At 41.7% G+C, this 18,879-nt stretch overlaps 1 protein-coding gene across 1 annotated transcript in view; it reads left to right on the top strand.

Moving 5' to 3' along the window:
- The first annotated feature begins 6,258 nt into the window (after positions 1-6,258).
- The window catches only part of DMTF1 (cyclin D binding myb like transcription factor 1), a 30,584-nt gene continuing 17,963 nt past the window's right edge, over positions 6,259-18,879 (top strand). The window contains exons 1-5 of the mRNA XM_082498495.1: positions 6,259-6,353; positions 13,136-13,252; positions 13,783-13,902; positions 14,841-14,935; positions 15,688-15,802. Coding sequence (XP_082354621.1) covers positions 13,144-13,252; positions 13,783-13,902; positions 14,841-14,935; positions 15,688-15,802 — 439 coding nt within the window. The 5' untranslated portion in view covers positions 6,259-6,353; positions 13,136-13,143. The remainder of the gene's footprint in view (positions 6,354-13,135; positions 13,253-13,782; positions 13,903-14,840; positions 14,936-15,687; positions 15,803-18,879) is intronic.

The raw sequence follows: 18,879 nt of genomic DNA, 5'->3' as shown, positions 1-18,879 counted from the left end.
CAGGTTAGGTTTCGTGGGATCACTACTGCTATGGCCCAGTCTGCGGGGAGAGCTGGGCACCTCTAGATGGCAACATAGGTGGTAAGAGTGCTTGCCCACGCAGCCTAGGCTGACTGTGATCGTAATTTAAGTGTCTCAGTAGAGTTTTCAGGAAAAAAAAGAAAGGAAAATGCCCTCCTTCCCACCTCCACAGACCGTGTATGAGGCTCCTGAATACGTTAACATTCTCTAATATTTTCCAGGACTCTGACAGAGGGTAAGCGACACAGCTGGCATTCCAAATGTCTCACCAAAGGCTTTCAAGGTGGGTCAGTCCATTACAGCCTCACTCAGGTGCAAGCGAGGAAATATATGAGACTGTCACCAGAGACAAGGTCTCAAAATGGGTGACTGCTCTCCACGGGATTTTTCCTAGGTCAGGCCCCAAGGTAATAACTCCTCTTACAGGAGACTCACTCTGCAGTGGAGAAGCCACAAAAGCTCACACCATGCTCTGTTACTCTTTCTCTGGCATCTCTCTTTCATGGCAGCTCTTCAGAGCCTGAGCAAATCTCCAGAGCCAGCACCTACCAAACTGTGAGCATATAAATGAACAAGTGTTAGATAAATACTAGATTTTTTTATATATAAAAATATATTTTGTTCTATAAATAAGTAATTCATATATTTGCTATACCCATATGTAATTAGATACATATCTATGCAGACAGAAATCTATGTAAATATGAATAATCTCATAAACAAACAGAAATAAGACTGTTTGCAGGATAGTGCAGTGAGGAGAGGTGTCGTTCCCTCTGGGTTTGTTCCCTCCAGCTTGTGCCAACTGCTACCTCCACTCAGAAATTCCCTGTTCTAGAGAATAACACCTCCGTGCCTGTGACAGCAAGATACAGTTCCTTGGGAAAGGATGGAAAAACGCTCGTACAAAGGCTTAGTCAGGGCATAATCTGTAGGAGAGTCCAGCTCTTCTCTGTGGACTTGCCTTTTGCTTGGAGCAAAATTTTTATGACTGACATGAAGATGTATTTTTGGAATATGAATCCTGAACTGCTGCTGCTCAGCTACCCAACGCCTGTCAGTGCGACTGGGTATGGATGGAGTTACAGCAGCGGACATTTGGTGGGTCAAATCAGTGGTTCAGCTCTACCAGCCCAAAGTGACAGAGGGAACATCTTGCACTAAGTGGGCACAACAGCTAAATCCATGCAGCCAAATGAAGAGAAACTCCAGTGCTGTGGATTGCAACAAGCTGGGAAAAAGGGCACAATTTCTGACAGCATCTTTCCATGAAACCACAAACAAGAACAGTAAGCCAGTCCAGGGTCTGAACTGGGACCAGTGCACCAGTTTGCATTAAGCAAGGCACATCTTACATACCAAGGCAGCGCAGAAGGACCATTCCCCTGTGAGCACCAAAGCTCCTTCTGCTGCCAGTGCAGAGACATACAACCAAAGATATCCCTGGTGAGATCCAGTCCACTGAAATTAGTAGTTTCTTCTGCATTTAATCATTTCACGTATAACATGATCTTCCGGAAGTCAAAACCCTTGAGATCCCCATCCTTTCTGGAGCACAGGAAGTGGAAAGTTCCAAAAGGAGGAGATACATGGAAAGAGACAGGCAAAGAGAGAGACAGCTGAGGAGAAGTGTGGCTGGAGATGTGCTCTTGGAAGGACATGCTCCATGCCAAGGGGGTGCACTCCCAAGGGACACCCTGCACCAGGGCAGGGACATCCCTGGGGGACTGCAGCCCATCAGTGACCCAGGCTAGAGCAGAGGAACGTCATTAAGAAGCAAAAAAGCAGCAGAAAGAAACTATTACACACCCGATAAGAACGTGTTGCTTGTCACCTTACCAAATGCACTGGGATGGCCTAAGCGTAAACCCACCAGGCATCTAAGGGAAGCTGGGTCTGCAGAAGGGGGAGAAAAAATGTGTTTAATTAAGTGTTTGATTGTTTATGTTCTATTTTGATACCCGAATCAGTGATCAGAAGTTGGTGCTAACTGGTAATAAATTAAATATAAGTAAAAACTCCTCCAAATTCAATACTTTTTCCCACAACAACCAGGTCCTCTGAAGCTCCAGGGAATGGTCCTGTACCTGTCCACTGCAGGAGAATGCTCACCTATCGGGATGCTGGTGCTCTCTGCATCAGAGGAAAGGAGCAGCTTCGCCCCAAATGTTTGTCTGAAAGTGCATGTCAGTGGAGCTGAGGATGGGAGGTGGCTGTTCATCTCAGAACAAAAATATTTCATGTATCCCTGGGAAACTAAAGTTCGGAGCCTAAAGGACTTCCCAGACAGGGATGCCCAAATTGCTTAGGTTGATCTGAAGTGTTAGTAGTTTGGACTGCCCGCTGGGAGCTGCAATGTTTAAAGCAATTTACATAGGTTTCAGGCACGCTGATCCCAGCCAATTAACATGAGAGAGAAAGACAGAAATAAAGGTGTTGTGCAAAATATCTCCTGCACTTCTGGTAAGTGCTCTGACTTAACATCAGGGGTATCCCTGTCAGTCACCAGTGCTACCTGCCCAGCCCTGCAACTGCTCCACCAGCCTTTACTGCCCCCGGGCCCTCGGCTGCACGTCACCAGGACACCAGTCTTCCTAAGCCCATGGCAGTAAGCGATGTGTTCGTACCCCAGCCCATGGATTTGATAATACAACCAAGATCTATGATTTTCTCTTCCAGCTACATCAAAACCTGCTCCAGGGCTTCCTGTATTGATTACTACTCCTCTCTGTCACCTATTTCATATTCACACCATACACACTCTTGGGGGTCAGTTCAAAAGCAAGCTACTAAGACCAGCCATACTGTTTGTCATCTTGTACATCATCCACCCTGCCCACCTCCCAGTATTTAATACATATAACTTAAGGCCTTCTCTAACTTCCATTTTTTGCTTTTCTTCTCTTGAATCTTACAGGATAAAACTTTTTTTCCTTCTATTAAGAAAAAGGATCTATACCAAGCTTTCAGTCTTCTGTACTTCCTGTCACTGTCCATGTAATCAGATTTAGGATTATTAAGTTTACACTTTGCCTTCAGGATTTACTGTGAGTCATCAGCATGTTTATGATCCTCCGTCTCACATCTTCTTATCCAGCAGTGCCACAGTCTCACTTTTCCCCTAATGCCTGTTGAGGACTGAACATACTGTACCTATAGAGAGCAATGCTAATTTAGCTTTAACTTCATCGCAGCAAAGGGAGACAAGTTCCATCTCTGAGACTGGTGGGTCCAAAACACATTGCAGTAGAGACACCTGGTGGCTACCAGGAACAGAGGTCTTCTAGAAGAAAACTGCATGGACGGGTAAAAACTAACTACTACTTTTAAAAAGGGATTGTTAGGTCTAGAGCAAACTCTGTGTTTGATTCTTTCATCAACATAAATAGGTATATACGTATGTAATTGTTCCCTTAACATGAGATAACTCAGGATGCATGAATATCATTTGCTTCACAGAACAAGAGTCCGTTAACAGAATAAGATTTCATCCTCTTCATAAAACACCAGAGAACTCCAGTCATCACTTTTTCTACATATATCTTGAATCTGATATAAAGTTCCTGAGTGTGGTTGTATGATGTATCTTTCAGGAAAATGATATTATTTCCATTGTACAAATGGGGAATGGGGCATAAATGGAGGTCATAATCCCAAAACTGTACAAAACATCTTGCAGATCTGTGACTAAAGCACAGGACAGTGGCACAGAGTTCCCAGTGCCCCAGTCCACAAAGTGCTGCCGCAGGATCAGGCAGCAGCAGCTTATCATCTTCGTATCTCGTTATAACACATCCCAGGACACCACCACTATGTAAAAGAAGGTACAGATTTTACAGTTAAAATCTTGTTTTCTACAAGGTGCATCCAAAAACATAAGACAAAAAGACAATAAGGAGAAAGACCTTATACCCAGCATGAAAAAAGCTCCTAACTGAGGGGATAACACACGGAGAAAATAAGCATGCTATGGAAAGAGTCCTCTTCGCATTTGCTGCTTACTACACGAGGCCGTTCTAGAAACTGTCATGTGATGAAGATATATGTGAAATATCAAAACTTTTGATTCTTGTACAGTCTGAACTCAGCCTCCTGATTATGCATTTTAGTACAGTTCAACTAAGTGATATCCTGTTATTTTTAAAGCAAGACCACAGCCGCCTTGGGAAAAAAAAAAAAAAGCAAAACAGAGATGTACTTCACAAAAGGCAAATGTAGAGTCCCCACTTCATTTGCTGCAAAAATTGGGGGAAAAAAAAAAAATCAGGGAGCTGCAAGAGATCATGCGCTAGTGAATCAAACAGCTGTATGCAACCCTAGAAAAGCGAATTGTACCTCTACTTTGGCCTAAGGGCACTGGACACTTAAAAGAAACTTCTCCCTGGAAGGCAACTACTGGACGTGGAATTTGAGATCCCTGAGATGTGATGTCCAGAAAGACCAAGTACACAGACACCAGAGTTCATTTAAGTGTGCTTCAAACAAAACGAATGCTATAGACCCTACTTTCAGCTCCTTATCCCCACTACCTTCTCCTTGTCCCAGCCATGCATTTCATCTCCAGTCTTTCACCACCCTAATTTTACGTGCAATGTCTCCTCCCTACCTGGCCCTGTCTCCACGTTACAATTCTGAGTCTTAGCCCCTCTGCTCCCATGTCCCAGCTACAAGCCTTTATTTTACAGGTGCAAATGCTGAGTTTCTCCTCATGACTAGGTTTTAATCTAGAATGAGAGACAGCAAAACCGAGCTTTGCTACGCTGCCTTCCGTAGAAACTCCCTGGGAACAGCCATGCAGGGAGGACCCTGTTCGCCCCAGTATCTCCAAGCTGTAGCATGCTCAGGGCAAACAGTGACCCAAAGCCCAAGATCCAGTTGCCTAAACATAGCTATTTAGCCCCATTTAAGATATCCCGGAATAGGTGCGGCATCTGCCCTGCCTTTCCTTCATCCAGTTGCTGCTTCAGGAGCGCACAGGTCTCCCCTGGTCACACTGACCAGTCCCCTGCAGGTATCTCCAACACTTTTGGGGTTTTAAGGTATTAAAAGGCACCAGATGTTTAGGATAAGCAAATCCTGCCTGGCGAACAGATTCTGCCAGCCTCTCCCGAGGCTTTGGGATGCCTACAGCCTGTGAGGAGGGTTTGCAGAAAAGCTGTTTACAGGGGATGTGGGCACATTTTAAAGCTCCTAAGGTTTGGGGGAGGATGTGGCTGGAGGACCACCACATTAAGGGAGATATAGCCAAAAAGGGGCTTTGTTGCAGAACCCCCTATGAGGACAGGCTGAGAAAGTCGGGGTTGTTCAGTCTGGAGAAGGCTCCAGGGAGACCTTATAGCCCCTTCCAGTACCTAAAGGGCCTACAGGAAAGACAGGGAGGGACTCTTTATCAGGGAGTGTAGCTATAGGACAAAGGGTAACACTTTTGAACTGAAAGAGGGGAGATTTAGATTAGATATTAGGAAGAAATTCTTTACTCTGAGGGTGGTGAGGCACTGGCACAGGGTGCCCAGAGAAGCTGTGGCTGCCCCATCCCTGGAGGTGTTCAAGGCCAGGCTGGATGGGGCTTTGAGCAACCTGGTGGGAGGTGTCCCTGCCCATGGCAGGGGGATTGGAACTAGATGATCTTTAAGGTCTCTTCCAACCCAAATCATTCTGTGATTCTAAGTGCAACGAGGTTTTTAGACTTAGAATCGCGAGCAGGGCATTCCACACACCCTCTCGCCTCGATCTACCCAGCCTGTCTGTGAGGGGGCTCAGCAGGTCGCTTTTTTTCCCTCAAGGGTCGGGGTGGCTGCAGGCGCCCGCTCCATGAGGCAGCAACCACCACAGGCCGCACACCGCCAGGCGCTTGTTTATTCTCGTTTTTCAGGTTCATTTTTGATAATACGCCTTTTTTTTTTTTTTTTTTTTTTTTTTTTTTCAGGTTGTCAGGCAGAAGGGAAACGAAGAGCGAACCGTAAAGGCAGCGCGGTCGGAGAGAGCAGCTTTTCCCCTGGGCCGGGCACGGGGGGGGGGGGTCCCTTCCCGCCTCCCCGGCGGCGAGGCAGGAGAAGGCACCGAGCACTCAACAACGGCGCCGCTACCGCGGCAGACCCCGCGGCCTGTGCGCTTTGTGGCGCCGCGGCCCGGGGGGCGGAAGCGACGCTGGAGGCGGGCGGCGGGTCCTTCCGGCGGGCTCGCGGGCTGCCGCGCCTCGCCCCGCCGCTGCCTCCGCCTTCCCCCCTACCCCCCCTCCCCTCCCTTCGCCGCTCGCTGCCGCTCGGCGCCTCCATCCTGGTACTTGGGAGTCTCCATCCTGGTTTCTCAAGTGCCCGGACCCAAAACAGGAAGTAAGTGCGCGGGGGCCTGCGGGCTGACAGGGCCGGCAGCAGCCGGGCAGCGGCGGCGGAGCGCGGCGGGCTGAGGGGATGGGGAAGGGGGAGGCGGCCGTGTCCGGCCCCACGCCTCAATAGCAGCCGGACCGGGCTGGGCAGGGCAGGGTTGGGCTTGTAGCGGAGCTGGCAGCGGTTTCGGTCAGTGCCGTCGCCCGCTGAGAGGACGGGAAAATGGCGGCGGCGGCCCGGGACCAAATGGCGGCGCTGGCGGCCGGGGGGCAGCGGGGGGCTGAGGCGGGCCCTGAGGCGCGGAGCCGCCCCCGCCCCTGGGGCAGTGCCCGAGGCCGGGGCAGGGCCGCTGCCTGCCGCCGGCTCTCTGCCCCGGGCCGCTGTTCGCCCGCTGTGCCCGGGGTGCTGCCGGGCGTCGGGAGCGCCGCGCAGAAGGAAATTTGGAAAGGCGGGGGGGGGGGGGGGGGGGGGAGCGCGGCAAAATAGGGAAAAACTTGGAAATGACCAAATCTCGGCTTCCTTGGGAGAGCAGGGGAAGGGGAGGGTGGCGTGCGGGGGTTCTTTTGTTTGCTATTTCTGCTTTAAACTCCCTTCCCTTTACCTTGATGTCCGTAATAAAACGCCACCTGCACGAACGCCTTTAAATCTCCTCATTTGCCCTCGCTGGGTCTGCGGTTGGGGTATCCTAAGCTTGTGGCTTTTATCTGTTTTGTTTCATAATCGTATGTGTGTTTTTTTTTTTTTTTTTTCCCAGCGAGAGTTGTGATTTGGGGTTGCTTGGGGCTTTATTTTTAAGTTGAGTCTGAAATGTGTAACTCTGCCAAGATCAGGCGTTTCATCTAAAAGCGGTACCAGGCTTTTCTGCACTGGAGTTACGCTCTCTGTTTTGCCAAAATAAAGGATTCCAGTCGGACAAGCCTTTTTTTCTTTTTTCATTCTTTTTGAGGTCTCTCTATTCTTGGTTGTGCACTTGGGCACAGCGAAGCATATTACACTTCTACTAGCTACCTTTTTAGCTGACAGATAGTATTTGTGTCTCCTCATTCACAAAGAGTGAATTGCTCAGCCCCACCTGGCTGTTTTAAGTTATGTGTCGAAGTAATCTAGAAAATGCTTTTTGTTTGCCAGCGCTGCTCTGGCCATAGATGTAAACTGGCTTCTTGACAGTATAGTTAAAATCCTTTGCAAAACCAGGAGATGTATGTATGCTTTGCGATGAGATGGATGCATCTCATTCACATTCTCATTTCCATCAATCCGCAGGAATATAATAACGGCAACAACTTCATGCTTGTTTTCCAGACAGTTACTGAAACTTTCTGGGTGATGTTTTATGACTTACCAAAAAGATTGAACATTTAATTAAAACTTTTTACACAGAATGCCTAAAAAGACTGATTTTTGTCTTAACTACTCAAAATTATAAAATATGGGTATATAAGAGAGAAAGACATCCATGTGTCCATACTGTATTTTACGTATTCTAATAGTCCCTTATTTATGAGCATTAATTCTGTCCATCAGAAAGCAACAGAGCGGTGGCTTTGCTCATCAATCTGACATGTTGTAGGCGTAATAAGTTAGGATAACAATCAACTTTTCATATTTTATTGCATGCTGAATTTCTGACTGTTTATAAAGGTGAAGAAGTTAAGCAATGCTTAAATGAAACTGGATTTACATGAAAGGAAAATAATATTTATTTTAGTACATATCATACTAATGAAGATTTTTATCGATAGTCATAACCTTGTGCCTGAGAGCCATTTTCTGTTACTGGAAAAGAAAACTTAAAACTTTCTGTGTTTTTTCTTTTGAAAGAGCTGGGACTTGGCCTCCTCCCCCCCCTACCCCCCAGCCTCGTGTGACACCTAAAGCATGCTCAGTGCTTTTTATTAAAATATCAATGGATAGGCTAGAACTCATGGAGTTCTGCCAAATTTGGATCAATGCGAACGAGCACAGTTTGTCCCATGGTGTCTCCCATATATTCAGTTTCTGTGGTGGCCCATTTCTCTAAATGCCACTGATGAGTAAAATGTAACTGTTCCTAAAGGACTGTAATCTCATGCTGATACACTTTAATAAATTTTCCTACATCTCGAACTCAGGTCTTTGGGTCCTTCTGTTTGATACCTGTCCAGTTTTGTCCCCTCTTACATCCATTGTTGCAGCTGTTAAAGACAATTTCTGCGTGTTGGATTTTTAGATTGGAGTGGAACCCATTTGTTGTGGGGAGAAGGTTTCTTGTTGAATAATAGCATAAGAGAATTGGTGCTAGTTGAATAGCGAAAACTCCTGATTATGTGTTAAAAGTATTAACTACATAAGAGCCATGGTCTGGAATACACTAAGCATTCAGGCTCCCTTAAATATGAGGTACATGGGGTCCTGTAATGACTTTGTTTCCTTTGTGTTACTCTTGAATGAATGCCTTGAAATCCCAGTGCATCCCATGTGATTATTCCAGTTAAATGCCTCGATAGCCGGAAGCCTCTCTTAAAAAACTTCAATTTTTCCTTCTTACGGGATTTAGTTAGATATCCTTTTACTTTTTGCCCAGTGCAGAGAACACAGCCTTTAATACAATTTCATGTAGAAAAATTTAAAAAAATTTACAACAGTCCACAGAAGGCCAGACATAACATTCAGTTAATAACTAGGCTTAATGACAGGATTCTGTCTGCAAGAACAAAAACACTATTTCATAGAAGTGCTTAATTTTTACAGCCCACAGAATAATTGAGCCCATCTGCCTGATGAAGATGATTTAGAATTACAGGAATTTTGTATTAAAATGTTCAATTTTTTTGTAACTTGGTATGAAATCAGCTTTATGGGTTTTTCCCTGCCTAAATCTGCTGCGTGTTTCCCGAATAAATAAGAACTGCTGTATTATGTGTCTTTAGTGGAAAATTTATATTGGAATTCTGTATTAAATAATTCTTGTAGGCTAAGTATTTTCCTATCTGTTTGTTTGCGTATTGAAACCTGTTTAAAATTGTAAGGCAGCTCTTAAAAATGTTGAATTTGGTAAATGCACCCAAAAATCTAACAAGTCAAAAAGTGCTTATTAAATTTACACTAAGCTGCTACCTTAGAAATTTAAGATTATGCAGTCTTCACTGCATTCTCTAATACGCATCCACACTGGAAGTGTATGTGCATCCAACAGTGTTCCCTTCCCCCACAAGCTAACACACTCCTTCGGAACATAAAATATTAGTTGTAGATTGGTATCTCTATAAAAAATATGTTTGAATCAAGGATTAAAGAAAAGTCTCAAGTCAGGCATTTAAAATTAAAGCAAGCTTTTTGTTTTAAACAGGAAGCAATGCATTTTCAAAAGCATACTTAGTGAAGTTATGAAAAGAAGGTGATATTTTGGAGGTGACATGGCTATTTGTGTCGTAATTCTCACTAATTAAACCTTGACTGTCATTAGCTTTGTATTTAACTTTGTATTTAACTTTTTCAAGAGTGGACATACAGTGTATTTGCAGGTGTCTGTATTAAACATAATTTGCATGGCACATCCTAAAATACCTCTGCGGTGGTACGGCATTGTTTAGCATGGCTTCAGCTGTCATCCCGTGATAAATCAAGGACATCCGGCGAGTACAGTGTCCCTGCAGCCAGTATCAAAGAAGCCTACATGAGAGGGTGTTGTCTTCTGCAGCAGCACTGTGCTTTCTCCACTGAGCTCACTATAAAGTCCAAGTGGTCCCATCATATGTCATATTCGGTGTATCTTCAGCATACGTGGTAGTTCCATTATTATTAAAGTGTAAAGCAGTGATTTTTATAACATCTGAAGATTGTTTCCTATTCGCATAGAAGAACCACTGTAGTTACTTGGGATTTTTTTTTTCTCCTCTTTTGGTCACTAATTCATGTCTTCATGGGTTAGTGTTCCGTCTTGAAAGAGTAAGTTTGTTTGTTTCCTTCAGTTTTCTTGTATTTGTGTAGTCTAATGAATAAAAAATAATGTCCAAAATAAGTATTTGACTTTGACTTGACTCCTCGTGGTTTTTGCAGTCACTTCTCAGTTGAAGTCCAAGGCCACATCCATTACAGTTGATGTGAATTTTTCCAGTCGTATCAAGGATTTGGCTCTTCCTAAATTTTATCAAGGCTTGGTTATGATTATTACCTTTACTCAGAGAACTTGGGATATGCTGAGATATGGGTATCTGATGCAGGACATTATTGTTGTTTGTTTTTTTTTTCTGGAGAGCCTGCACTTACTTCCTTGAAGAGTGTGCTGTGCACAGTTTTTGGTGCTTTGTAAGGAGTACCTGGGAGGTCAGGCAAACAAGTGTAGATGTCTAACTTGATCAGAAGAATCGGAGCTGCTGTTAGTTGTGGTGCCTCAGCTGTTGGCTATTTAGTCCTGTGACAGCTCTTTGTATGGAAGTGTTAGGGTAGCAACTATTGGTGGTGGTGTATCGTCCCCCCACCTTTGACAGAAATGCCAGGTTTGGACATATGGACTTACGCTTTTCTCTTCTAACATGGCAAACCAGCAAGAGAGAGAATGCAAATGGACAAGCCTAATTACTTTGTGGTTTTGACTTGGGAGCCTAACCTTATAAACACATTCTTTGATTCTCAGCAAATCCTGAGTAACTGATGAAAGAATGGCCCAGCTCTGCTATCTCTGTATTCACTTTTCAGCATTCTTTCAATAAAAAGCAGGAATGGTCTTCTGCTGTGGATGGTGCCATCGTTTCTGCTGCTCCTAGATCAGCTTTAGATGAAGTATATGATTGACATAACAAGTTTTACAAAAATAAATCTGTCTTTCAAGCCTTTATAGTGGTGAGAATAAAAAATAAGTGCTTTCAGCTGATTATAGAAAAATAAATGTTTTCACTGTCTGTTAATGTATATTTAAAGAACAATTCTCCACAGCATTTCAAGTAACTTTGGGGATTTTTGCTATTTGCTAGAGCATTCCCCCTAGTAAAAGTTATTCAGAAAGTGCATATAGACACAAAAAAGAGAACCTATCTATTTCTTTGGGTCCTCCAGAATTATTCAATTTGTTCACTCCCCAAAAATTAAATGAGTAACTCATAACTGAGTTGGAGAAGTTACAGTCTGCTAATTTAGCTGTAACACTTTGGATTTCATGGTTCATGTTTTGGAGTTAAGGATGCCACTTTTGGTTCTTAAAATCAGTGCTATAGCTGTGCAGCAAACATCACTTCTAGTAAAGGATAGGCTGTAAAACTCAGAAGCAGATGAATCCCAAGGAAGTTACTGCCTCCTACACTTGCATGTGGCAAGGAGCAGTTGCTGATGGTAGATATGAAAGTAAATTTGAGAACCTTCTGATTTAAAATGTCAGTGGTATCTGAAATATTTGATGTGTTCATTCTAGGAATCAGTCACTATATGTGCTTAAAGATGTGCCAAATCTTCATCAAGCTTGAGAGTTGATAAGTAATTTTATAGAAAGACTAGCAGTAGTTTTATCCTTCCAAGAAAACACTGCTCTTGGGAATCTTCAATACCAAAGAACATGTTTTCTGATTAAAAATTAATAATTTCCTGCTGAAGCAATAATGTTAACATTATACAGAGGATTTAAAATCCAGGTTTTAAATTTCACTTATGTACAGCTATATGGGTATCCCTGACTGGTACATGGAAGCTTTGTAATGTAGTTGTGATTTTTTTTTTTTTTTTTTTAAAGCTATAGTCAGTGATTCTTTAACAACTAAGTTAAAATTGGTGGTAACACTATTTTGGCTTCAAAATAAAAGTTCCAAGTAATTTTTTTCTGTTGTTGACATATGAGAAAACACATAAAATGGACTGAGCACTTCAAGGAGAAATGGATGATATTTTCTTTTTACAAATCTGCCAAAGACAGTCACCAAACCCAGGTGCTGAAATCATTGCAAAGCTTTTGGATATTTTAGATGTAATTTCATATAGGTTCTGCAGCAGAAAAAGTTACCTTTCTTTGTATTTGATGGTTTAGAACTTTTTTTTTTGGGGGGGGGGGGGTGTTTTGTTTTATTTCAAAATTAGTAATAGTGCTAGTTTACATTGACATTCTCACAAGCTTTAGGTTTCTTTGTAGTACTTTATATTGGAAATGAGATTATCAGAAGCACTTTGTATTGCCCTAGTTCACTGACTTCAGTGTATACTGCTTATCCTGGATAACCTATTTTCCAAGTAATTTTTTATACTAGTGATGGCTTGCACCCAGTTTTTCTGTTGCTCATGTTGTTTCAATGGTAAAGAAAAAATGCTAGCTTCACAGGTTAGTTATATGCATGGAAGGAGGATAAAACTTTGCAGCTTAGCAATCTATAAATAGTGCAGCTATGAGTAGTGTGACACTACAAAAATATTTCTCAGTCCTGACTAACATTAGGTTATATAATAGTAAAATTAAATGAGCAGTGGAACAAATATTAGTGAGGCAAAAAATATCAGATGTGGAAAAGTAATAGCCTAGGTTTGTGTTTCTAAAAAAAAACCCACAGTAGTAGATTGCAAATGCTCCTGAATGGGGAGGTTAGGTACTATTTTTAACTGGAAAAGTAGCTTTGAAATTGCCTAATGTTACCCTATGTGAGGTATAAGTATGCAGGAAAAGTAAAGGCAGGTGAATGTCTTAAACAGTGGAATTGTTCATGTGAAAGAACAGACAGACATTTGTCGTTCTCTGTGGGAGTTTATGCTGGTTGGTTGAGATAAAGGATGCAACATTGTGGTGAAAGTGGCAGCCTGACTGAAGAAAAGTAATCTGTGTGTTGCTCTTTCAGGTTTGAGTATGAGCACAGTTGAAGAAGAGTCTGACACAGTGACAGTAGAAACCGTGAACTCTGTGACTTTGACTCAGGACACTGAAGGAAACCTTATACTTCATTGCCCTCAAAATGGTATAGAATTCTATTGCATAGTATTTTTAATTCTTTTTTCATTGATCCAACTACCATACTTCCCTGCCCTCAAAATTCTGTGAGCTACTTGGATTCAACTTACTGTGCTGCAATTTGTTCAATTTATTCTGTTCCAGTTTAAAAAGGATAAAATGTCAAATTTGGTGTAAATCACAAAATTCTGTATGTATGTGCGCAACAGGGATATAGCCGTTCTGGTTTATTTCAGTGGAAATGGGTTCTTAGAACCAAGCACGTACCCAAATTTCTGTAGACTTAAGGGGTTTGTTTATGTGTAATGGACTGTGGGTGGAATTTACAAAGAAAATCTTACAGAAAATGTATGTTGAAGAAAGTATGTCAACTGTTACTGCCCATAAGTCAGACCAAGTTCCTGGGCAGTAGTAAAACACTGAATCAACCTATCGCATTTGCTTCTACCTTTTGGTTTGGTCTGCCTTGTTAACAGAACTTGGTCCAAAGCTCCACTTTGTTAACAGAAAGTAACCTGTGTATGTTTTTGTTGTCAGAAACTGATGAAGTAGACTCTGAAGACAGCACTGAACCTCCACACAAGAGGCTTTGCTTATCAGAGGATGATCAAAGCCTTGATGATTCCACTCCGTGCATTTCTGTTGTTGCAGTTCCAAGTAAGTTCTAAGTTTATGTACTCTTGTAGCAAATGTTTCTGTTGGTAAAGGTTAAAAGTGGACTCTTTGGATCACATTAGAATATTTTGCATTTTTTATTTTCAAATTTTATTAATATACTTAGGTATCATCTTGGATAGTTTTGCAGCAATTGTTATCTACTTAGTACTGGCAAAATAAACCTGCCTTACAGATAGAGGACTGCAAGCACAGGTGCATCGAAGGCCAAGTGGATGAACAACAACCTAGATGCTGTCCTCCTGTAAAGAGTGATTAGGTTTTTTTTAATGATGAAGCACTATAGTTAGTATTTCCATGTTTTGTAATATTGAGATGTACAGTCTTTTTAAGGTAGAGATTGTTGCAGAAGAGGTAGGCTGAGTACTGAATTAGTCTCAAGGAAGTTGATTGAATATTAGAGAGTTCGACATAGTCTCCCAAAGGGAGGCAAAACTAGATCTAGCAAGTTAAAATACCAATTTACAATACCTGGAGTGGCTGTTTATTTGGTGGAACTCAGTAGAAGCTACTTAAAAGTAAAAGCATTATCATGTGGAAGCTGCAGGAAAACTGGGGAAAAAGTGCAGCTGAAAGATTTGAATGTTGTCCTTCAGTAAGTGGAAAATACTGAAGATAGGGCTGGAAAGGATACATTTATACAGTACCAAGTATTTGCACCAAATCAAACACTTTTTATTTATATGTTTCACATTAGGTCTTAGTTATAGTCAAGTATAAAACTGAAAATTTCAAAACCCATATTTAAATTTTATGAAGAGGAACAGTTAGTAATCATCTTGAGGATTTTACTTTGTCAACAAATAAATTCCAAATAAGGCCTCTTTAAAATTTTCAGTGTGAAGGTAGCAATCTATAAAACCTGTAGCATGCATAAAAAATGTTACAAGAGTAAGGTATACAACTAACCTATTCTGAAGTTTCAGAAAATGATCAGAGCTTTGAGGTGACCATGACTGCTACCACTGAGGTAGCTGAAGATGAGATTAATGAAGGGACTGTTACTCAGATTCAGGTACAGTAAAACTTCAAAATTGACCTATTTGATGTACATTTTTATTTAAATTTAAATGAAAGGGGAAAAAAGTAGCAAAAAGGGCTTTTTAAATTAATAAGGTTATTTTTAGTATGAAACTAATATATTTGAGCATGGATCTTGTTTGTAAAATGTTGTTCTATAAAAGTGCAATTGAAACATTTTATATATGAAAGAGGTTATTTGTAGTTTAACTTTGTCCCCAAAGAGCCGTACAGTAAACAGTAATAGACGTAACCCTCTACTGATAATTATTTGCTTTCTGGTGATCTGCATAGAAGACAAATTTACCTGTTATTTCTGTGATTTTTTTGATTATAAATTGAGCTTTATAACAGGCCTGAATAAGCTTTGTCTTGTTACCAGTCCTAAGAGTTAGAGTTCTCATTGTGGGTGTGCCATGTTTAAAAGTTCTGGATTGGAGTTGCTGGACATAGTCCTCTTTCCACCAAAGCCAGTGAGACTTTTACTATTGAGTGGACATTAAACAGGATGAAGAATGTTATCTAATTAATTATCAGCACATCTATATGTTAAGTCTTATTCATGCGTTTTAAGAAAGGTGAATGTACTTTTAATGCCGTATCTAAAAAGTGGCACTTTCTGAGCAGTCAGCAAGGTAACTAGGTGTGCCGGTTTCATTTTCCTTCAAGTTATGCCTCCATGTTAAATATAAGGTGATAGAAAGAACTGAAGATCTTACTGGATGGTTTCATGTTGGTCTTTTCAAGATTCTTCAGAATGAACAACTCGATGAAATCTCCCCAATGGGCAATGAAGAAGTGTCAGCTGTTAGTCAGGCCTGGTTCACAACCAAAGAGGATAAGGATTCTCTAACAAATAAAGGTAGGATATTTCAAATGTATTTCTCCCACTCTGTAAAAAAGGTAAGCTATTCCAAATCTCTTAGAACATTTTGCAGGTTGCATAAAGTAATCTCTGGTCTGGCTTTTTTAGTGAAGATGTTTGAGAAAACTGATTCTAAAAATGCTGAGAGATGTAATGCGTTAAGCCTTCACTATCCCTCTTCCTCTTTGTGTGCACGAAGAAAGTTGGAACTGCAGGTACGCTTGGAGAGGAAGAGGGGCCATGCTTGCAGTGGTGACAGTGATTCTAGTGGCCGTGGTAGAGAACTGCTGTGTGTTGGCACAGATGGGGCAGACAGTAGTGATTGCTCAGTTTGCACTTCTGCCTGGTGAGGAGATGGGAAGCTGCAGTCAGAGAGGGGCACGCCAGGAAATTAATTAGTCTGTGCTCAGGTTAATAGATCTTCTTCCAAATAGGGCTTATTGGTCTGGCTACTGTCTTGTGATTCATATTAAACAGTTTCTGGAACGGAGTTGCTTCAGAAGAAGAGGGATTATGCAGATCAGGACCTACTGAAATAGTCACTGCTACTCCAAAAACTGCCACCCCATTGGCATTCCTCCCTTTCAAAATGTATCTGCGCAATCACGTAATAGTTGGTGAACATTAGAGCTTTTTTTGTTTTTTCCCCCCAGGGGTAGTGCGTTTCTAAACCTAGAGAAACAACTTAGTGTCAGATGAAGACATGTTGTCTCTCCAGTTTCCTCAGTCTCTCTACTATTTTTCTTACCCTGACTTTACCTCTTTCTAGGGGAAAAAAAATTAAAATCTTTTTCAGTCATTCCAAAGCAACTCCCTTTTTTATTAGAAAACTTCAGGAAAAAAAGTAATTGTTTTCTCTCACAGAAGCCAACGATCTCTTACCCAATGAGTTCTATCCCAGAGAGCTGAGTGTCCTGCTGAGTCAGTGGAAAAAACATGGGTGAGGCACACAGAACCTGGGTGTTGGGTATGGAAAATTCAGAGAAAAGGAGCTGACCAACTCAGTCAATGACCATTTCATTCACTGATCCCAAGTGTGCGCTAACAGTTGCTTCTAACAGCCAATAAATAATTTCTCCCCGTTTTCTTTGTCCTTCTTTATTAGGTTTATAGGGCTTCAAAGCTATTGAGTGTTCACTCCAAGGACTGGGGCAGAGATGGGATAGCCAAGAGATCCCTTTGCATCAGGGCACTGAGGCAGCTGGGTAGAAGTAGTGAAAAATCGTGTTGCTGCAGTTGCTGTGCTCTAGGGTGAGAGGAAGCACAGAGATGATTATCTTTCCAGTAGCCAGCAGTGAAGGACTTTGGGAGCAGCGTATTCTCAGCTGTGACTGGAGGATTTGGCAGAGAAATGACTGTTTTCATGTGACTTGGTGGCCTCATGTTTGATGTGTGTCTTATTAAACATATTAGAAACTTACTGCATTTATTCCTTTTGTAGCTGTCTCACAGGCATATCAAGTGACTATACATCACAAGTGGCATTTACAGTTGTGAATGAACAAGGGCACTAAATCTGGTGATTCTTATTAAGAGATATATAATTTGGGGAAGACATTTCCAATAAAATATATCTAGAAATATATTTGAGAATCAGTACTAGCTGAACCTTTCTTGGGATCTCCATGCTCCATCAGAGAGATCAGCTGTGAAAGAATCCCACTATGCGTCTCCTTTTACAGTAGCTGGGAGTTTGATGTGTGTTGCCTGAGCTCATCATTTTATAGCAGTCTCCACCGGATTATGCTTTCTTTGAAGACCTGTGGGCAGGTTATAATAATCTTGGCACTGAATATGCAGACACGTGAAGTGCAAAATACACCTCCTTTCCTAAAATAGTTGGGTGTTAAAGATTAGTCCATGTAAAGAGTAGCAGTGTCCCTTTAAGACAGTTCAGGTGCTTGGATAGGGGTGTGAATCACAGCTACAGTGGTAGGTTATTTTTCTGTCTCTGTAGCTTTGGAAGAAGAGGTTGAAGCCATCAGGCCCAAGGGAAGAGTTTTCTCTCCTCGGTTTCAACAGAATTAGTAATAATGCCTGTACTTTTCATTATAATTGGATTTGAGTAAACAGTCTCTTTGGTGTGTTCTGCCTCTCAGCTCCAGTAATTAGCAGGCTGAGAAGGAAGTACCCTGATTTTTCTGAGCAGAGATGGGCAGATAGCCAGCACGCACCAGTATGTAAACTGGGTCACCAGCATAATCTTAATTATAAGTGATTGTTAATATTAAGTATGGTAGGAGAGTAAGGGGGGGAAAAGAGGTATCTCTATATAAGTTCAGGGTGGGAATGTTTTAATATTTTATTGATGGACCTCAGGTTTGAAATTTTATCTCTGAATAAAGTTGATTGGTTTTGCTTTTAAAGCTTAGCTGGTGTTGTAGTTACTAAGGGCATAGACAGAGAGGAAACATAATGTTTGTTTCTATTGGTTTGCCTCTTTTATTTGGGAAATAAAACACTCAGCATAAGTCTTTATCTTCACTGTGACCACTGGGCATTATTCCCAATACAAAAAAAAAAAAATAGTGATAGGGACCAGCTTGTCAAAATCAACTAGGTAGAGCATTTATGGCTGTGAAAAGTACTCGCGCTAGGTAGCATTACTCACATGTTGGGAAGCGATAAGGCGTATAAGAGAACCTCACGTTGTTGACGATTCCTCAAGTATTACTCTGAGTCACACTTTAAATCCCAGCTTCTGGAATCATTTGAGTGCATGGAAATTTCAGCTGTCAGTTTAAAGACAGAAATTTTCTAGTCGGGGCTGTAGAGAAAGCCTGAAAATGTGACTTGACAGCATATAGAGGAATACATGTTCTGTTTTTTAAAAATGGATGTTTTTGGAGAGGGGTCTGACTCATTATTTAAGCATTAGTTGACAATTACTAAGGATTGTTTATCAGTTCTGAAATAACATCTGCTTAAAATTCATTCTGGTTAGTTAAAGTTGCTAAAATTACTACTCTCTTTTCTTTGTTAATTGCAATAATGAGGGTGGTGTTTTTCTGATATTTTTATTGTTGTTGTTTTGCTGACTTTCCCTTCAGTGATTAGTTTGTCATTTCTATTTT

This window comes from Vanellus vanellus, assembly GCF_965231255.1.
Source record: "Vanellus vanellus genome assembly, chromosome: 1".
Lineage (NCBI taxonomy): Eukaryota > Metazoa > Chordata > Aves > Charadriiformes > Charadriidae > Vanellus > Vanellus vanellus.
Note: the sequence above shows the minus strand (reverse complement) of the source record. Positions and strands in the feature narration are given on the sequence as shown.